Source organism: Equus caballus, chromosome 1 (genome assembly GCF_041296265.1).
Source record: "Equus caballus isolate H_3958 breed thoroughbred chromosome 1, TB-T2T, whole genome shotgun sequence".
Lineage (NCBI taxonomy): Eukaryota > Metazoa > Chordata > Mammalia > Perissodactyla > Equidae > Equus > Equus caballus.
This window is the reverse complement of record NC_091684.1, coordinates 128945526-128965004: the sequence shown is the minus strand read 5'-3', so window position 1 is coordinate 128965004 and position 19479 is coordinate 128945526. Positions and strand designations below refer to the sequence as shown.

The following is a 19479-nucleotide window of genomic DNA, read 5'->3' as shown; positions in this document are numbered from 1 at the left end:
CAGTCTTCCTCCAATTTATACGTGGGTTGCTGCCACAGCATGGTTGATGAGTGGTAAAGATCCACACCTGGCATCTGAACCCACAAACCCGGGCCAGTGAAGCAGAGTGCACCAAACTTAACCACTATGCCATGGGGCTAGCCCTAAAGTGTTCTTACTGCAAACACCTGTGTTCTTGAACATGCTTCTTTTTTCATTTGCTCTGTTACTGGTAGAACAGTTGGAGGAATTGGCATTGTTATGTGAAAGTGAATATTTGCCTCAGAGGTGAAGAGATCCAGGTACTTACTGACTTTCCAGCTTAGAAATACGGGCTCACTTTTCCAAGGGATTGAGTCATGTAGAAGCTGTGATAAGGAAGCTAATCTATTTCAGAATGGGGTCCTGAAGGAAACAGGATATTTGGGTGGGAATGTCCTGTAGTCCTACCTCTCTGGGCAGCCTTCTATTTGATATAGTAAAAATGTCCCTGCCACACTCTCTTTTTGACCCAGTTAATTTTAGAGAGGTCTATAACTCACTGGGTGGATACTGCTGCCTCAAGGCTCAAGCCTACGCCTACTATGGTGGAACCCCAGCCCTGCCCATTACCCCAGACTACCTGTACCTGTTTTCTCTTCAGCAGCCCCGAGGTGTGGTCTGCATGTGAATGGGAAAGGGGTAAGTAGCTAACACTCTGAAGCTCGTTGCTTTTTTATGGATCATAACTTCATACGCCTGTAAGTCAGGTCATGTGCTTTTCCTCCAAACTCTCCGTCACCCTTAGAACAGCGCCCATGCTCTTTACCATAGCCCTCTGCTTCTCTCTCCTGCCTCTAGGCCTGCTCACCCCCCTGTATCCACATAGTCCTTGCCATTTCCTCTGCCTGGGATGCTCCTTCAGAGGTCTACTCACTGCGTTCAGGTAGCTGCTCAGATATCAGCTCCAGGTAGAGGCCTCCCTGTCCCCTGCCACCCTCCCCGGTTACTCTTTTTCTTCATAGCAGTTGTCACTGCCTGATGTTTGCATTTGTCCCCACCCCCAAAATATAAGCTCCATGAGGGGGGAAACTTTATTCCATTAAATCAACCAATGTGAGGCAAGCTGACACTTAACACTGTTCATTTGAGCTCAGGAAATTTTAAAAAACCTACAGCCATTTTTCTCTCATTCCAGCTCAATTTTAATTTTCAATTGACAAATGTACAGGTGGAATAAATTTTAAGCAACACCCCCCCAAATTCCATTTACATGACAAGGAACTGAATGTAATTTTGCCCCATCATCAACTACAGAGCAGTTCTCTAGCAATAATTTATTAGAAAGTCACAGCAAAGAAACGAAACACCCTGGAGTCGTGGTCCATTTGTAAATTGATTTTCACATAGGCTTAGCTGGAAGAATAGGTTTTATGTCTATCCTGACCAATGGTCAAAGGTGGGCTCTTTCTACACCTATCTTGAGCAAATTATGCCCACCCACTAGCCAGCAATGTTCTGCTGGAGGCTGGTCCACCAGAAGGCGTACCCTACCTGCCGTGGGTCTGATCTGTCCTTTGACCCTCCACCCTCCTAGGGGAGGTCCCTGGTCTGAGTCAGACTCTCAGGTTCTACAACCAAATAAGGATGGATCTGACAGGTGGCCCCTGCTTTAATTCAGCAGCTTAGAAGGTAGCAGTTTTTCTTCATGACTGTCTTGGAAGAAAAGGAGCAGTAATAGCTAAAAGTTGAGGTAACCCTAAGTTTAAATTGTAGTCTACCTGCCACGAGTAGAATAATGACTAATGTCCCTCCATACACGCTATCATTTACAGTGGTAGTCCATAGACTGTGATCTATAGTGGAGCTGTCAGTACAATTCTCACCAAAACATTATCACCTGAGCAGCAAGGCCTTTGTAATATAGCTGTGCAACGAGAGGAACAATCCTTTGGAAGGGAGTTGAACCTGCGAGAATGAGGTGGAAAACACTGAGAAGTTCTATGCCTTTCCAGGCCCTCAAGTCGCCTGGGATCACTGGTCAGGCAGGAAGTTGGCTGTGCCATGAGGCCAAACCACCAGCATCCTCCCATGACTTATGTTGCTGCACTGAGGCTGCTGGGGACACAGTTTTCTTTACAAGCAAGCACTTTGGTGGGAGAGCACTGCAGAGGTTGTCAAGAGAAAATCATTAAAACCACAAAGAGCAAGGTACAGGGTTACAGGCAAATAGTTATGTTGGCATTTCATTGAAAACACTGGTTTGTCCTCACCATAAAGCTTGGAAGGTTCAGGAAGCTTCCAAGAGAGATGATCAGACACACTCACACCCCATTCCAACCACTCAAGGGCACAGAACAGTGAACCAGGCACTGCAGCCAAGTCCAATCCACAGATGTGCTTTTATTCTTGAGGAGGATCATCTAGAATCTAGATTCAAAAGTGTCACATCAGCAGCCCTGAGATCATGCCCTCAGTAACTCTGCCATGGGAGGAACGGAGGGGAGAGAAAGCAGAGAGCTAGAGATGGGCCAGGATGCCCACTTGGTGCCTGGAGGTTTGCTAGGGGGCTGAGTGCTGCTATCTGGGCTGTGCTTTATCGGTGGAACTGAATTATGGCAAAGCCACTAGAAGCACAAAGTGTCAGTGCAGTCACTGGCATCTCAAAAGTATCCCGAAAATTTAAATAAAAAGATTCCATATGCAGACTAGAGGTGATTTACACTTAAAACTTTTAAATATAAATTAAGCTTAACTTACAACCAAAAGAAAAAGAAAACCAAAAAGATACTCAGCAATTGAGAATGCTGAACACATACACAGGACACCCCAAACACGAGGCCATTAAAGCGATGCCATTTTCATTGTGCCAACTTTACATTCATCGTGTGCTAGTCCAGCTGGGTCCCGCTGCACTGGGAACATCATGCCGTCTGGCACTGCACTCCAGCCCGGGGCCCGTCGTCATCCTCCTCATAGGCCTCCCTGTGCTGGCGCCAGTTCTGCTCACTGGGATTGAACTCTGTCAGCTCCACCTGATCCATGTCATCTGTAATTCTCACCTTCTGTCGAGGGGGAAGTAAAGCTTCCAGCTGAGGAAGCTTGTCTGGAGAAAGCCAGTGTTTCTCAGGAAAGATTACCTGTAAGGGGTGAGATGAGAAAGAATGGTATTTTTTTTTTCCCTTCCCAATTAAGGCCACTTACTATGTCCCATGAGAATAAAACACGTGAACTTACTAAAAACTGTATGATCAGAATTCCTTTCTCCAGAGGTGCTTTGTAGATAGGCATTCCTTCATTTCGCACACATTTCAGGTCCCCGTGCTTTATCACCTCACCTGCCGCAGAAAAGGTTTAGTTATGAAACACAAAGATGGAGGGAGGCCTTGAGAGGTCAGTCTCCCTTTTGGGAGAGCCTAGGGGCGGGTCCTGGTATGGCAGCGGGCAAAGGAAGGGAAAACATAGCATCTGACCAGAAAGCTGGTCCCAGCCAGAATGATCCCTGTCAGAGGTCCTGTCTGGGTGAAGGGGATGAGGGTGAGGGGTCAGGGAGCGGAACTCTCGGGCCCATGCTCTGGGCTCCAGCAGTGTGTCAAGGAGGCAGCATGCTGGAGTCTCCATCACAAGGCAGGATGGTTTTAAAAAAAAAAAAAAAAGTGAGCTAGGAATCAGAACACTCAAGTCTGGGTAAGTGGGGCTAATACCTGTCAGCCTGCTGCTTCACGTCATGACACGTATCTCCACCACGAGTGGGAGGAGAATATGCTCAGAGGCTCAAGCAGAGCTTAGAGCAGGAAAGGGCCTCAGAGAAGTCCAACCAGCACCCACCTGGCAGGAGAGCCTCCTGTGGCTGCTGGCTGTCTCCATCAATAAAAGGCACTTCCTCACATGCAGCTGAGCCGGGGTCAGTCTAGCTTGCACACAGGAGTCTTACACCTACACTTTTTCAAAAGGCATCCTGGGAGTTTAGACCCCCAGAGCTCTAAAGTTCCCCCCCACGTCTAAAAATATTCCTTCCAAACATGAAAAGGAAAGGAACAAAAGAGTCTGAAAAAGTATGCTCTTCAGCTAAGTAATGACAATGGACAAAGAAAGAAAGAAATGTTCAGGAAAAATAAGATGGGGAAGGGGAAGTTAAACACTCATTTACTCAGCAGCCCACTCCCCTGGGTGAAATCTCTCAAGAGGAAATCTTTAAAAGTATCTCACAGGAGTTTTTAAAATAAAGTGTGCCGAGCACTCTCTTTTAGGAGGTCATTCTATGCAGGGCCGTGACTCAGACGCGACCCTCAGAGCTACTGACCCTCAGAGCTACTGACTGCCGGATGGGGCCCCTTAGCTAAATGGCCCCAGGCTCCCAGGTGTTCTTAGTATTGTGGGGTTTTTTACATAGTTTTTCTGTGTCTCCCTTCCTATCAGGTGTCACTTCTTGTTGCTCTCAAGCACAACTCCCTACATTACTGCTTCTAAACTGGGGGCTGAGAAACCATGAGAGCAAGCATGGAAAACCACTTGTAAGAGAAGGAAACCACTACGAGTCAGGCTCTTCCAGGAGCTAAGTATTGGGCATCACACCCTTGGGCAGCTCCTAAGGCACTTTTTTCATTAATCTCCTAATTGTCAGCAAGGCTCAAGACAGCCTAAGGGCCTCCGGTGAGGAAGGTATTTCAATAGCAGAAGAGAGAAGGGACAAGAGAGAAGAGGAAATGAAGGAATGAGAAGCCAAAACAAGAAAAGATGGGGTGAAGGAAAAGGAGAGGACACAGAAAAGGACAAATGAGCAAAAAGAAAGAACACACACACACACACAAGAAATCTCCAGCAGGTTTTCTGGACACCTCGCCCTTCCTTAGAGCTAAGCAAGGAAATGGGTTTCCCGGGGTTTACACTTCCTTCCCTCTGGGGCTCACTTCCTCTCTTCCGTCCTTGGCTCCGGGGTTGCCTGTGGCTGGGATCGGAGTGCAAGGCAGCGAGGAGCGCTGGGCTCACAATCCCACAGCAGGGCCCTGCTCCAGGGAGCTCTGCCACACTGACCCAAGGTCTCAGCCCCCTCTAGGCCAAGGATGAGCTTTCCCAAAGAAGTTACACACAGATGCTGCCAGCTCCTGCTCCCAGAAGGGCTGGAATCAGGACTGAGACAATGTTAGGGGGTCCTGAACACAAGTGCAGGGGGTGCCAGGCACACACCTACTCACAACCAGTGGCCGAGGGCTTTGAGTGAACTGTGATCCTCAAACTTTCCTACTCTAGAGCGGGGGAGGAAATGGGTACCCTGTGAGGTCTATGGAATGGAACCTAAAGGAAGGTGTTGTATTTAAAGTTTTCCTGCAAATTCTGCATTATACTACAGTGCATTCCCCAATCCTTAAGTATATGTATATAAACACACACACAGGACAAAAGGAAAAAATCAAATTGGGTTAAATGTTGACAATAGGCAAACCATATATGGGTGGTCCTTGGACTATTTTTATTTTTACAACTTTTTGTTAGTTTGAAATTGTTCCCAAATAGAAAGTTTTAAAAAATCTCTGATCAAGGCTTAGATATATAATTTCATTTCATATTATGTTCAGAAAAGAAAGCAACAGAAAGAGCCAAAGAGGAAAGTAGCAGAGGAAGAGAATAAGGCCAGAGAGGCGAAGAGGAGAAATGGGCAAGAGGCAGGAAAGGTCTGGAAGGTGGTCAGGGAGGTGAGGTGGCCACTGCTCACGCCACTGGACTTCAGAGTCTTATCACCAGCTACCACTGCCCTTGGACAGGCTTATTGGCTGGTTACCTCCCCCACAACCCCAAAACTGCCCCTCTAGCCTTAAACCTCAGATGCCCATGGGAAGTTACTCCCTGACCCCGAGGCCAGGGCCACCAGAGCAGCACTGTGATGAAGTCGAGGCTGCCTGGGTGGCTTAGCCACCACCACATTCTTTGACCTGAACAATTGACCTTACGTGTTACTCAGAGGCAGCTTCAAGTCAAGGTCCCTAGCCTGGCCTTGCTGCCTTTTCCAATTTGCCTGCCTTCCCCTCAGCCCCTTCTAGGCAGGTGCTCTGGTGCCCACATGGTCCCTCGACTGCAAGTAAACCCTAGCCCTCCTGGGAGCTGGAAGTCTGGGAGCTATACACTCCTAACAGGTTCTGGCCCTTGTGAACCCTTTCGGTCCAGGGGCAGCTCTGTCCAGCTTGTGTGGGTGTGTACAGACAGGCAGCTCTCTGGAAGATTCCAAGGATAAACTGACAGGCAATATCTTTTTATCAGGAAAATTCTTTTTCTCTCTTTTCTTTTCTTTTTTTTTTGGTTAGGAAGATTGGCCCTCAGCTAACATCTGTTGCCAATCTTCCTCTTTTTGCTTGAGGAAGACTGTTGCCCAACTAACATGTGTGCCACTCTTCCTCCAGTTTATATGTGGGATGCTGCCACAGTGTAGCTTGATGAACGGTATGTAGGTCCGTGCCCAGGATTGAAACCCACACACCCTGGGCCACGGAAGCAGAACATGCAAACTTAACCAACTACACTACTGGGCCAGCCCCAGGAAAATTCTATCTTAACATGTCTCTCATGAGTAATCGACAGCACAGAGGATAGAGGAACAGGTAGGTGAATCAGCACAGATCACCACTTGAGCTCCGATTATCAGCTGTTTTCTTTCTTTTTTAACTTTTAGATTGGCACCTGTGCTAACATCTGTTGCTCATCTTTTTTTCCTTCTTCTTCTCCCCAAAGCTGCCCAGTACATAGGTGTATATTCTAGTTGTGAGTGCCTCTGGTTGTGCTATGTGGGACGCCGCCCAGCGTGGCCTGATGAGCGGTGCCATGTCCGCGCCCAGGATCCAAACCAGCAAAACCCTGGGCCGCAGAAGCACAGCGCGTGAACTTAACCACTTGGCCACAGGGCCAGCCCCTCAGCTGTGTTTTCTTATTAAACAGAAAGAAAATTTTAAAAATTTAAGTTTAATTGGCAGGTTCCAGTTAGAATTTTAAAACCCTAAGATTCCTGTGTGAGGTTCTTCCCCCAACTCTGAATTTTTTTCCTAGGAGAATATAAAAGAAATTCATAAAATTCTTAGGAGTCAGTGGTGATGACTTTAAATTTAGAGAAAATCAAGTCACGCTAGCTTGTGTGACAGAAGTCAACCTGAGATATGAAACCAGGCTACCCAGCCCGTAGCAGTATGTCAAACATACAGATCAGTTACTACGAAACACACATTTGAAACATTACCTGATTTGGACGTAATAACAAGGATTCGATCATCCAGCGTTTTTATCGTCTTCTTGAAGCCACAAAGGGCTTCGGAAAGCTGAATTTTCATTTTCATGATCAAGTCATGGCCTCGTCTCTGAAAGACACTATGATCCTTCTGATCAAGCACAATTATGACATCACCAGGCTCCAGCTCAGGCTCCTGATCTCCTTCTCCATGAAATAGTATCTTTTGCCCATCTTTCATACCTATGAAACATCATCCCTTTCTGATTAGCCATTTCTCTTAAAAACAATACTTTCTACAAAGCTGTTGAAGAAGGCACACAGAGTCCTTTGGAGGTTCTTTATTCATCAAGCCGCCCAACCTCATGCAGGCATGGGGATGGGAGTGGCGGCTAGAATTGTCACCAATAAAGAAGCCATGCTTCCCTCAGCATAACGAGGGTCCTCAGCATGAAGCATGATGAGTGCAAAACAAGGCCGACCCATGACAGGTTCACAGCACACTCCCTGCCTGCCTGGGCCCTGTGAGGCCACAACTGACACCACATTGCCATCATGAAGTGACCGCGCCCTGCCCACTGCACACAGTGCATGGCTCTGGGGACTTTCTAAGACATCAGTGTGTACACACAGGAACGGGGGAGATGTGTTTACACAAGAAGTCCTGTAACAACAGCTGGGTTGGTTTGGGGGTTCATTCGTGTACTCTGGTTTCACCTCTCAGGCAGGATATATTCACTGGAAGTCACGGAATAATCAGGGACTACCTGGTGAACAGCTAAGACTGGAAAAGGCCTTACAATGACGGCACCCGGCAAGATAAATAGCAGGGGAAGGCACTATATTTGGGAGAATCTGATGCAACAAAAAGGAAATGTGTGGAGAAAAGAAATGTGCAGCTACAAAGCCTTAAACGTGCTCTTATGGCCAATGAGCGATAAAAGCTATTAGAAAGACGTCTCCAAATGACTCTAAAGAAATGATTTGAGAATGGCAGGAGAGGACAGTTAACCAAAATTAAGATCAAGTGACTTTCAGAGCACTGGAAAACCTTAAAGAGAGGTCGTTTTTTATCTCAAGGAAGCAGACCTCAGCAAGAAAGCTTTGGCAGGTGATGTGGGATGGAAACAAAGCCAGGGAGGGTCAAGAGACAACCTGGAAATAGGAGGAATTTACGGCACATTCTAATATCATTTAAATACCTGCTGTCATGTATCTCATTTCCCTGATACCTAGCCTGTGTGCCCCAGGATTAGCACCCCGGAAGCACTTCCAGCCAGAGTGGAGCAGTGGTTCTGCGCAGCCTCACCTTTCTCCACATGCACTTCGATAATCTTCTTCTCTCGGATCACCTTGGTGCCGCTGCAGCTCTCACAGCGGTCCTTGGGGTTGATGCGCTCGCCCTGGCCCTTGCACTCAATGCACATGGTCTGGATCTGCTGCACCATGCCTGGTCCGATCTGCTGGATGTGAATCTGCATCCCTCGCCCCTTGCACAGTGGGCACTTCTCTACAGATCCCTTCTTCCCACCAACACCTGCGAGGAGGGGAGGCAGGAGTGAGAGCTGTGCTCGCCCCTTAGAAGCACCCCTACTGGGTGCCACAGTAGATGGGTAATGAACAATTAAATCGGTTTGAATTCTGACTATTTAAAATCATCAAAAGCAAGGTGGAAAAAACTGGATGATTCTAGCCAAGCAGATAATATCCAGATGTTAACATGTGATCTTAAACATCTGTGTTTTGGGCTGTGCCATGCCAAATTCATTACTTGAGCTTCATTAACTGTGTTTTCTTCCACCCCAGGATGGAAAAACACCCATGCCTACAGGTGACCAAGCAGGCTGTGGAGAACTGGAGGACACAGCCCTGTCTACAGGGGTGGCTACTCAGCTCAGCCAATTCTCTGTGGGACAACGTGGGTCTGCGGTCACCAGATCTGACTTTTCTTGAAAAATCAGATCAAAAAAAATTATGTTAACTACATTTACATTTAAGTCAAGGGTCAGTAACCTACGGCCAGCTGCCTGGTTTTGTAAATCGAGCTTTACTAGAACACAGGCACATCCATTCATTTATGTATTGTCTAGGGCTGCTTTTGCACTAAGAGTTACACAGTTACAACATAAAGACCACATGGCCCACAAAGCCTAAAATATTTACTATCTGGCCCTTTACAGAAAAAGTCTGCTGACCCCTCAGTTGGGTGAACCGTTTTGATTTTTATATTTTTAAAATAACTGTCAACATATTAAATAAATGTGCAGTCCAAATAAAAAACGTACATGGCCAAATAAAACAGATTTGGCCCTCAAGCCACCTGTTTGTAATCTCTGTTTGACTGTCACATTTGAAAAGATAAATTATTTTTCTCTGAACTGTAAAACAATCACAATTGTTTCCAGATCTAAGGAATCAGAACTATGAGATTCATTCAAAAATTAATTTTTACCTTCACATTTCTCACAAATTATATTTTTCTGGAGGGCCAATTTCTTTGTGACTCCATTATATAAATCTTCAAGAGTTACAGACAACTGATGTACAACATTCTTGCCTTACCAAGGGGAAAAAAAACCAATTAGTAACATTGTATTGAATACACCACTGCACTAAATACCACCCACGAGACACAGCGGTCTGAAGCCTCCAGAGACTCAAAGCTGTGCCTGTGTCCTTCATTCCCTTTCCTGCAGGAAGCAATGCTTCTACTCCACTTGGCCCATCCTCTGGCCCTCTGTCAATGACGAGAACTAATACCCTCCCTAACTACGAGCTAATTATTCAATCATGTAGAGAGATCAACAAAAAGCCTTTCCACCTTTATTTTCTAAGAACAAATCTGAGGACAGAGAGATCTCTGAGAAGACCTAAGGCAAGGTTAACCAATGGAACTGGTTAACTAGGTTCTCCCTACGAAAGGAGCCCTTTCCTCATAGATCAATGCACGACAACCATCTCTGGACCTTTAATTGAAACTCTTCCTTGAGCACAAAAGGCTCTGCTTTTTGAGCCCTTTCGTGACTTGTGGCCAAGTGGAAACTCCTCCATCGGCCTAACTCTCGTCTGTGCGTTCAGGGCAGCGCACCTCTTGTTCTCAGGCTGGGTGTCTGTCCGCCTGGTGCTGTGCCAGCCTGTCAGGGCCCACAGCGTCAGGGCCCCCGCTGCTGCCCATAGGGCTCTTGCAGTCACTCAGACAGATTGTCCTTGTTTATCGGCTGTCAACTCTGAGAGACGACTTCATTAAGGGCATGAAGTTGATTGTCTCAAGACAGTAAGAGAGCTGGGAAAGAGCACACCCAAGGTGTTCAGAACGTCCATACCGTCAATTACGTGAGCAGGCAACACACCCGGACAACAGGGCAAGGATTTTTCCCTAATAAACACTTTGTGATTTTCAGCACACTGTGTTCACAGAATTGACAGCCAGGCTTTTTGAAGCTCAAAGTCAATTATAATGTGAGAACAAGAACAGCCTTATTTATCCAGGGGCCTCTCGTTGACCCAAACCACCCTTCTTTAACTCCAATGCAGAGTTTATTTCTTCTGATCTTATCTAGGACTATAGCAAGCTTGGTTATCTATCTGGTTTCAGGGTCCAAAGCAGATTATCAACAGTAAACTGGACAGGGGGAAGAAGGCTATTAGAGACCACTGATGACAGTGAGAGGTGACAGCTCATAGCCTGACAGGAGGTGAGAGGTAGGAAAATTAGGAGGAGCACAGCCCAGAACTCAACCAGTGGCCTGGGGCCTTCAGCAAGGGCGCAGTCCCTCACTCACCTCCTGGGGATGAAGGTGCTCATCAGAGTACATTCTGAAGAGAGGTAGGTAGGTTCTTTTACAAAGATGTCCAAACACAAAGGGGTAAACTTTATCACCTAGTACATTTCCCCAGCAGGCTGAGAAAATGAGGCCACACTGCACACTGCAGAGAACCAGCCAAAAGTAGAGCCTGTGGGCCCTGGCCCAGGTCAGGAGGCGCGAAAAGCACTCTTGACAGAGGCACCACCAACAACCCCAGGAGGTCCATCTATGTATGTCCGTCAGGACACTCATGGGCCTGACCCCAAAAGAGAAAGAGAAGCAAGATGAACTTGATCTTCCTCCATTCTACTCACCACCATTTGCCCCTTTCTCTGTGGTGTTTGAAGGGGGTCGGGTAATTGCTAAATGCGCTAAGAGATTCCAGGCAGCCTGGATACTAGACAAGGATGAACTATTTAAAGCTACTGATCCCAAAACATGACAACTGCACGATTCACCCTGATTCCAATAACATGTATCATTTGGAGACTACGACGTGCTTACAGGTCTTTAAAAGCATTTACCTCTTCTCTCTCTCGCCATCCGTCCTCCGCCACCAAAGAACATGTCAAAGATGTCCATGGGTGAGGAGAAGCTGGGGCTGCCTGAGCCGCCTTCCTTAATTGCCTGTTCACCGCCCTGGTCATAAACGTCCCTTTTCTTTGGATCTGAAAGTACTTCATATGCCTGAGATATGAGTTTAAACTTAAAAGAAAAAAAAACAGATTTAAAAAGAGAGAGAGGGAAGGTTTGAGTTCTTTTATTAAGCAAACCCACCATAAGAATGTTACACAATAACGGGTATTCCACACCCAACTCCCCAAACTAGCTGGTCTATACATTATCTGCAACCTGATTTTTTCCATTTACTCCCCGTGTAAAGTGGGAAACAGAGGGCAAACACAACTAAGGGACTAGTGGTAGGGGCTGCAGAGAATGAGGGAGCGAATGCAGCAGGGAAGGAGCGTCCCCTGCTCTGCCTGCCGTGGGCAGGAAGACGTGGAGTGGAGCTGGGACACGGCCCACAGCTCTATAACTGGAGAAAGCCAGGGCCTCCTGGGTGCTGCTCCTGCTTTCCACTCACAGGGACTGCTTCACTAGTTCACCGGCGTGAACTTCACCCGCAGACTTCTCGTGAGCGCCTATCCACGCACAGGCTGCAGACTTCGTGCGCAAACCTGTACTCCTGATCCCCGCACCGCAGTCCTGCCCCTCCCAGGGTCTCCCCCATATCTCAGCTACTGGCCACACCAAAACCTCATTTCCTTTCTCCCTCACATCTCATGTCAACAAATCCTGTTGGCACTACCTTCATATGTATGTCTCCAGTACCCTGAGACAGACACAATACCCCAGGTATCACACTCCTGCCAAAAATGTATCACTGGAATCCAACCTTAGGAAGCAGAAAACCCAAAGTGAAGGACATTCTGCAAAACTACAAGACATGAAAACTAAATGAAATGTGTGACCCAGAACTGGCTCTTGCACTAAAGAAAAAACGGCTACAAAGGACATTATTGGAACAATTGGAATAATGTGAATTTTTTTCTCGGTGTTAAATTCTTTAAATTTGATCATTGTACTGTGGTTTTGTACAAGGAAGTCATTCCTAGAAGAAACACGGTGAAGTATTTAGGTCTGAAAGGTTATGATGTATGCAACTTACTCTCCAAAGCTTTAGCAAATAATAATAATAATAGAGGTGGATAAAGCAATGTGGCAACATCTTTACAACTGGTGAAGCTAGTGAAGGAAATGCAGCTATCCACTGTCCCACCCTCATCTTTTCTGTAGGTATATGGAAGTTTTAAAAACAAAATCAGACCACTATAAAATATCCAAAATTCATCCCTTCTCGTCACTACCACCATGCCCGTGCCCTGGCCGAGGACCACCTCTTGCCTTGATTACTTCAGTAACTACCTCAATGGTCTCCTATCTTCTGTCCTCACATCAGCTTTCAGTCTGTTCTTCACACACCAGACAGAACAAGCCTGTTATCATGTCAATCCTCTGCCCCAAACACTCCACGGCAGCCCATTTCGCTGGGAGTAAAAGCCAGCCCTTACTCTCATCTACAAGCCCAACCTCTCTGCCTCCATCTGCCTGCAATTCTGTTCCGGCTCCGCTGCCTCCTTGCTGTTCCTCAATCCCACAGCACTTAGAGCTTAGAGTGTATCCCCACTGCTCCGTCAGCTCCGTGAGGTCAGAGCTTGGTCAGCTTTGTCCACTGCTGTACCCCTGAGCCTAGAACAGTGTCCGGCACGTGGAAGGCACTTGAAAATATTTGTTAGGTGAATGGCCCAATTCTAGGAATTCAGAAATAAATAAATGAGATAGAGTCTTGGTCCTCCAGGGGTACAATTTAATCTGAGAGACAGATGTATATATACACATCCTATGATGCAGGATCTATAAAACATACAGAAAAAAAGGGCCATGAAGATACAAACATGGAAACTGATGGAGATACTACAAGTAATACAAGTTTTCTCTTGTATTACAGATCCCTGATAGAGATCTAATAAGTAACTAATAAATAATAGCTAATAACTAATAGCTAACAAATAACTGGGCAATTTTAAAAATTAAGTCTTAAGGAGGCATCAGATTCATACCCAAGGCAGTCAGATCTTTTGACATGTTAATTATCACACCATTTCTGCAAAGAAGTAGGGATCACTCACTCCTTCCCCTTTCCACAGCAGAAAAATCAAAGTGTAGGGATTACATGCCTAGTTTAGAAGATCAGAAAACAGCTAGGCCAGGCTGCCCCCAGAGTTTCCAGGCCTGTCTGTAGTTCAGGGACTAGGTAAATATGCTTCCCGAGAATGTCCACTAGAAACACTCACCAAATACCCTGGATACTCACAAGACACTTGAACTTAACAGAATTAATGATTAATCTAAGGAAGAAAAGGAATGGCCTGTTACTTGGGTTATTCAATCAGAGACCAGATCTCACATGGGATGGGGGCTCCCACTACCACTAGTGGGCCCACCTACCCCAGAGCACCAGCACTCCAGAGTCTAATTCAGCTTCCTGCCTGTACCCCCCATCAGAGATTAGCGCTCTAACCAGCTCACCTTTCAAGAATGTGATAATTTGCCACAGGACCTTGATGAGATTACTATCTGGCTGGAAAAAAGGGCTTTGGAGACTATGTAGCATCTTGGAAAAGTATTTGTGTTAAAATATTAAGTGGTAAGAAAAAAAAAGTATGTACCAGAAAGACCGCGTATGATCACCTGGGAAAAAGCATGGAAAGCAGCACACTGGCAGCAGTTAGGGTGATGTGTACTTGCTGGGTTGTCCTCTGTATTGTGACATTTTCTGTAGTGTTAAGCTCTCTTTTACGATTTTTTTAACCTGAAAATCTATCATTCAAACTAAAAGTTACAGTGAAATTGGCCAAAAGACCAAATCCGTCTCAAAAGCCAGTAAGGGTAATAAGTAAGAATCCGCCCCATCACTGTCCCTGAAAGGGACTCGCTTACTGACCCACTGCCCGGACGTCTTGCAGAAAACCAGCCACAGATAAGTACAGACTCCATACTGAGCACCTGACAACAGACACGGGCTGCCCACTGCTTAGCAACACAGGACAACAGGGCACAAAACAAAGACCAACACCCCAACAGCCTTCTCAGTTGTCCTGGAGCAAGGAGGGAACGGATTGGCTTAATCTATTTTTGAAGAGACATTAATAATACAGTGACAAACTCAGGAGGGAAAAAAAAAAAGATTCCATCCATGACAGATAAAGCGGACAAGAACCACACACAGACTGGGACAAAAACAGAAAGGGCTACACTGTAACACCTAGTAGGACCAAAAAGGAGATATCTGGTGAATGAATGAATGAATGAATGAACGAATGAATGACTCCTCTCCAGGGAAACTTTATAGCAGAGTTTCTATAAATTGAGTCCCCAATCTCCTCAACCCCTTTGATTTCCAATCCAAATTTCTATTGATCCCCAATTCCCCCCACTTCACCACAACAATTTCCCTGCCAAACTGTGCCTTTTCAGGGCTCTCTCCTCCTCCCACATAGAATTCTTTAAACTATATATCTTCTGGTGACATCTCCATTCAGCCAGCATTTTAGCACCTTCACGGCACAGCTAGGCACAAGGCCTGTGAGTGGGCCGGAGGGCGGTAGTGCCCACCCTGCTTACTCTGCAGTGGGGAACACAGGCATCAAACAGGAATCGTAATAAGGCAGCATGAGGACTGGGCCAGCGGTTCAGTCTGTGGGCCGGAGGCAGACTCCTAGAAACAGCTTTAGCTGAGAACTAAAGTAAAGGGTTGTATCCCTTCATGGGAGGGAGGGAGGGGAAAGTATTCCCTGCAGGAGGCTCACACAACGCCCCTCCCCCTCCAAATGAGAAGGACTGGCCAGACCTCACCACCAAGAGCCTCACTTTTGTGACACTAATCCAGTGCCTGGCTATAAACAAATATTAGTTTAAAATAAACAATGTGCTCAGATAGGTATATACAGGGTGACACCTACAGAAATGTAGTACAGGTCAAAACCAATTTAAAAAAAGCTTCAGAACACCAAAAGCAGATTCACTCCAACTGTACACACACAGCCATGAACTCACTCTTGGAGACAGCTATGAGATCTGACCTGAGACCAGGGTCAGAAGGCTTTCCCACATGCTGCCTTTAGCCAGCGTCCCGAAACATGAAATCAGAAGCCTGGATGCACTCTCCTTAAAGGAGAATCTCAAACACAGGCTACCATGAATCACCAACACCACATAGAAAGCCAGTGACTTTAAAAGTAACAGTAAGCCACCCAAATATAGATGAGAAAGAAGGCAAGTGAGTAACAGACAAATGATCTTACAGGAAAGCATTTTAAACTTGTGACAGCCACAGTCGGCACATGTGGCTAAATATAAACATTCTATCACTGTTGCCACCAAGCCGACCTTCCTTAAGCAGCTTTCTCCAGCTTGGAAAAGCTATCGCAGACAGGTATTTTGATATTAGTGTCGTTTCCAGGGCTCTAAATGTTAGATGGGTGATCTGTGACTTCAAAAGTGGCCTGGGTGTCAGCTAATACTGATACAAATACAAAATCACCACCTCCCCCAAATCATCTAGGACATCAAAAGTTTCATAAGAAAATGGCAACTGAAAGGAGGAGTGGAAGGCCAACAAGCTTTCCGAAGCATCAATGTCTGACCCTTCAAGTCACCTATTCAGGTGGGTAATGAGCCTCCTTGAGGATAAAAAGCAGGCTTGACTGTTCCTGTGAACAGAATGAAAAAGGTTAATTGAGGTTTCTATTATGAAGAGCATTTTTTGGCCTAATATTGATACTTAGGATCAACGGTGGGTCATCTGTCACAGAAAACCTGGAATATTCAGGTAAAATGATGCGTCAGGTTAGAGATCCCCGGGTCCCTGCGTAATAAAGCAAATGTGGTCATCCAATGTCTCACAACCTTCATCAGGCAGGAGATAGGCACAGAGACCAAATCCAGTCGATCGTTCTCAAGAGGGACACTAGGTTTGTCCCAGGTACTAGCTCAGGTTAAAGAAACTCATCCCTAAGGTTTCTGCATCAACAGTGAGTGTGAGCGCACAAATCATCCAGTGCCGGTCGTTCCCAGCAAATACACAACTTCTGGTCGCGGGTGCCTCGGTTTCCCGGTTTGCTGGCTGCCTCTCCTCCAGAAATGCCCGCAAACCCTATGAGCAGTGGGCGCGTCCCAGCCCCAGCCCTCCCCGGCGGTCGGCACACACCGGAGGGGCCCCAAGAACACTTGCAGACTGAACGGAGGAATGAATGGGCTGCGAGGGGCTCACGAGGGCTCCAGGCCCCCACACCTCGATCCTCTCGGGCGAGCCTGGGCTCGGCGAAGCGCCCTCCACCTGCCCGCGCCGCACGCCCTGGGCCTCGGCCACCCCGGCCGGGCCCGCGGCGCCTGGCGTCCGCCGCACCAACAAACGCAGCTCGGGGCCCCCGAGCTCCCGGGCTGAGAAACCGACGGCGGGCCCCGCGCCGCCCGCCCCGGCCCGCACCTTCTCGCCCTCATCCGGGTTCTTGTCCGGGTGGTACTTGAGCGCCAGCTTGCGGTAGGCCTTCTTGATCTCCTCCGGGGAGGCGCTGGGCTTCACCCCCAGGATGTCATAGTACTGGGTCTCCTTCACCATCTTGTCTCTGCGGGGCGGGGCGGGCGAGGACGGTCAGCGCGCCCCAGACGCCGCCGCCGGGCTCCCTCCCGCCGCCAGCCCACGCCGGGCCGACCTCCGCGCCGGTGCCGCCGCACTCGAGCCGCCGGCTCCTCCGCGGCGGGTTTTATTCGGCGCCGGCGGAAGGTTCCGCAAGGAGACAGTGACGCCACAAAGACCCAGAACCTTCGCGGAGGTTCCGGCGGCGCCTGGCGGCGGCGGGTCAACGCGCGGCCCCGGGTTCGCCGCCCGACCCCCGACGACGGGGTCCGGCGCGACCCCGTCGGCTCACCCGCTCTCCTCGGGCCCCTGGTCCTCTGGCCGCCCGTCCGACTCCCCGGAACTCCAGCCCTGCCCGCCTCCCCGGGCCATGGTGGGGGCTTTGGAAGGCGGCTTCGGCGTGGAGGGCGCCCTCCGACGACCGTCCCGCCGTCCCGTGGCCGCCCCCTTGCCCTTCCGAGGATCCGTGGGGCCAGCTGGCTAGAGGATCGGGTGGCCTGGAGGGCAGCGTCGGTGGGAACTCTGCCCCGAGGAGTTGGACTGGGAGAGCTGCGTCCAACGGTCCCCACCCGGCCTCTCCCTGGGGGTGTGGCCGCCCTCTGTTGGGTCACCGCTGGGATGCGCCCTGAGGCCTGCCTTGGATTGTTGCATTTTTTAGGGGTTTGGAGAGGGTAGGGGTCCTCCACTGTAATGAGGCCTTGTTTCCCGGGACCCTACAGCTGCTGGCACTCCCCGGGGTGTCTTTAAGACTGGGGTGAACCTAAGACCTCTAGACATGTATAGTGGTGCTTTGCTGGCCCCTATTATGGGCCCACGGTTGGGACTCCTGAAGTCCCCCAAGGGTGGGCAGTGGTCCCTCTTTTCGAGGTGGGAAACCACCTCCTCCCCTCCGCTCATCTTTATTGTGCCAATCACCAAGGCTGGACCAGGCTCGTGGGCCGAGTGTTGTGCACAGCGGGTGGGGCGAGTGGCTCTGGAGCCCGCGACTGTGCTGGATCACCCAGGACGCTGCCTGGGAGGGTTCAGTAACAGATCCCCGAGTTCCCTAGGTTGTGTCCAGCTACCTGTAAGTGCTCAGAAGCCATGATCCCTACCCGCTGCAGAAACATGGGCGTGGAGAACAGCATTATCACAGAACTGCAGGCCCTCTGCTCTAGCCCAGCCTTGGCGTCTGCTGCTGGAACAGTTTGTCAGAGAGGGGAGGCCGCTGCTTACCTCTCTGGGATCCTTTGGCCTTGTTTTGGATCCTGTGGTTGAGGTAGTCACTATCCCTCCTCCACGTGTTCAATGTGGGGTGGGAAAGGACGTTTAATGTCCAAGAGAAATTAAATTGCTCATTTCTGTTTTAGGAGATACTGCTTTTTTCCTTTCAATTATGCCTCTTTAGAGCTGTAACTTTTGGGCGGAGAACTCAGAGCTGGAGGTCAGGAAGCTTGGATTCCGTACCCAGATGTTATTAAGTATATGAGCTTTAGCCGCTCTGAACTTGGTTCCTCAACAGCGGGACATGGTCATTTGCCCGCCGTCCTCACAGGGCTCTTGCAAGGATTGAGTGGGATGATGACTGTGAAGGCTTCTGTCACAGTGGGTTTCAAAGCTGGCCGCTCAGAGATCACCAGGGAGCTTCTAAAAATCCCTGCGTCCAGGCCGCACCCCGGACCAGCTACATCAGAGCCTCTGGGGGCAGAGCCCAGGCATCTATTTTTGAAGCTCCCCAGGTGATTTCAGCGTGCAGCCAAAGCTGGGAAGCAATGTCCAGCACCACACTCTTCTCCAGAGTCAATACTCTGGACCAGTGAGATTGGCAGGATGGGGATATGTGAGTAGTCAGAGCCTAGAGGCGTAGAATGCAGCTATGAACTCTGGAATCAGTGAGACCTGCATTCAAACCCCAGCACTGCCACTTCAGGCTTGTGTGAACCTTGGGCAAATGACCCAGCCCTTCTGAAACTTAGTTTCCTCAGCCTTTTGATGGGGATGATACTGACAGTTTCTGCTTCCTGACCTTGGGAAGCACCCAGCATGGAGTCTCAACACATGTCGATGCTTTTTTTTTTTTTTTAACTCTCACCTAGGCTAAAGAGGCTGACAAAGATTCTCTCCTTTATCAAACTCTAGCCAGACCCCTCTGAGCCCTCTTCTGGACTAGGCCTCAACCTTGGCCTATAAAGACTTGAACAAACATTAGCATACTTTCTGACAGCTTGAGGCCACATCCCTAAGATGACTCTAGCTGTCCCTTAAAATGCTTGCCTGAGAAAATTCAAGGCTGCCAAAAACTTTTCCTGTTTTTTTCAGCCAGCACC

General features: G+C 48.3%; 1 protein-coding gene across 2 annotated transcripts; it reads right to left on the bottom strand.

Annotated features, from left to right (window-relative positions):
- Window positions 1-1139: 1139 nt before the first annotated feature.
- DNAJA4 (DnaJ heat shock protein family (Hsp40) member A4) lies at window positions 1140-17777 on the bottom strand. 2 transcript variants are annotated; one of them, XM_023652612.2, is made up of 8 exons: window positions 17466-17777; window positions 17024-17162; window positions 11499-11679; window positions 9621-9725; window positions 8478-8705; window positions 7181-7411; window positions 3196-3296; window positions 1140-3098 (listed from the first exon to the last, which is right to left on the bottom strand). In XM_023652612.2, exons 1-8 carry the CDS (start codon window positions 17543-17545, stop codon window positions 2883-2885), a joined length of 1281 nt encoding a protein of 426 aa, XP_023508380.2. In that variant the 5' UTR covers window positions 17546-17777; the 3' UTR covers window positions 1140-2882. The 2 variants fall into 2 exon arrangements, with proteins under 2 accessions (XP_023508380.2, XP_070088905.1); XM_070232804.1 differs by lacking the exon at window positions 17466-17777 and adding an exon at window positions 17250-17448.
- Between the last annotated feature and the right edge of the window lie 1702 nt (window positions 17778-19479).

Excerpts from the sequence above, each read along its gene's own strand:
- DNAJA4 (XM_023652612.2), bottom strand. The coding sequence starts at position 17,545 with ATGGCCCGGGGAGGCGGGCAGGGCTGGAGTTCCGGGGAGTCGGACGGG. Across the intron at positions 8,706-9,620 it reads AATTTGTGAGAAATGTGAAG|GTGTTGGTGGGAAGAAGGGA; the intron begins GTAAAAATTAAT and ends CCCTCCTCGCAG. Across the intron at positions 7,412-8,477 it reads CGAAGTGCATGTGGAGAAAG|GTATGAAAGATGGGCAAAAG; the intron begins GTGAGGCTGCGC and ends GATGTTTCATAG.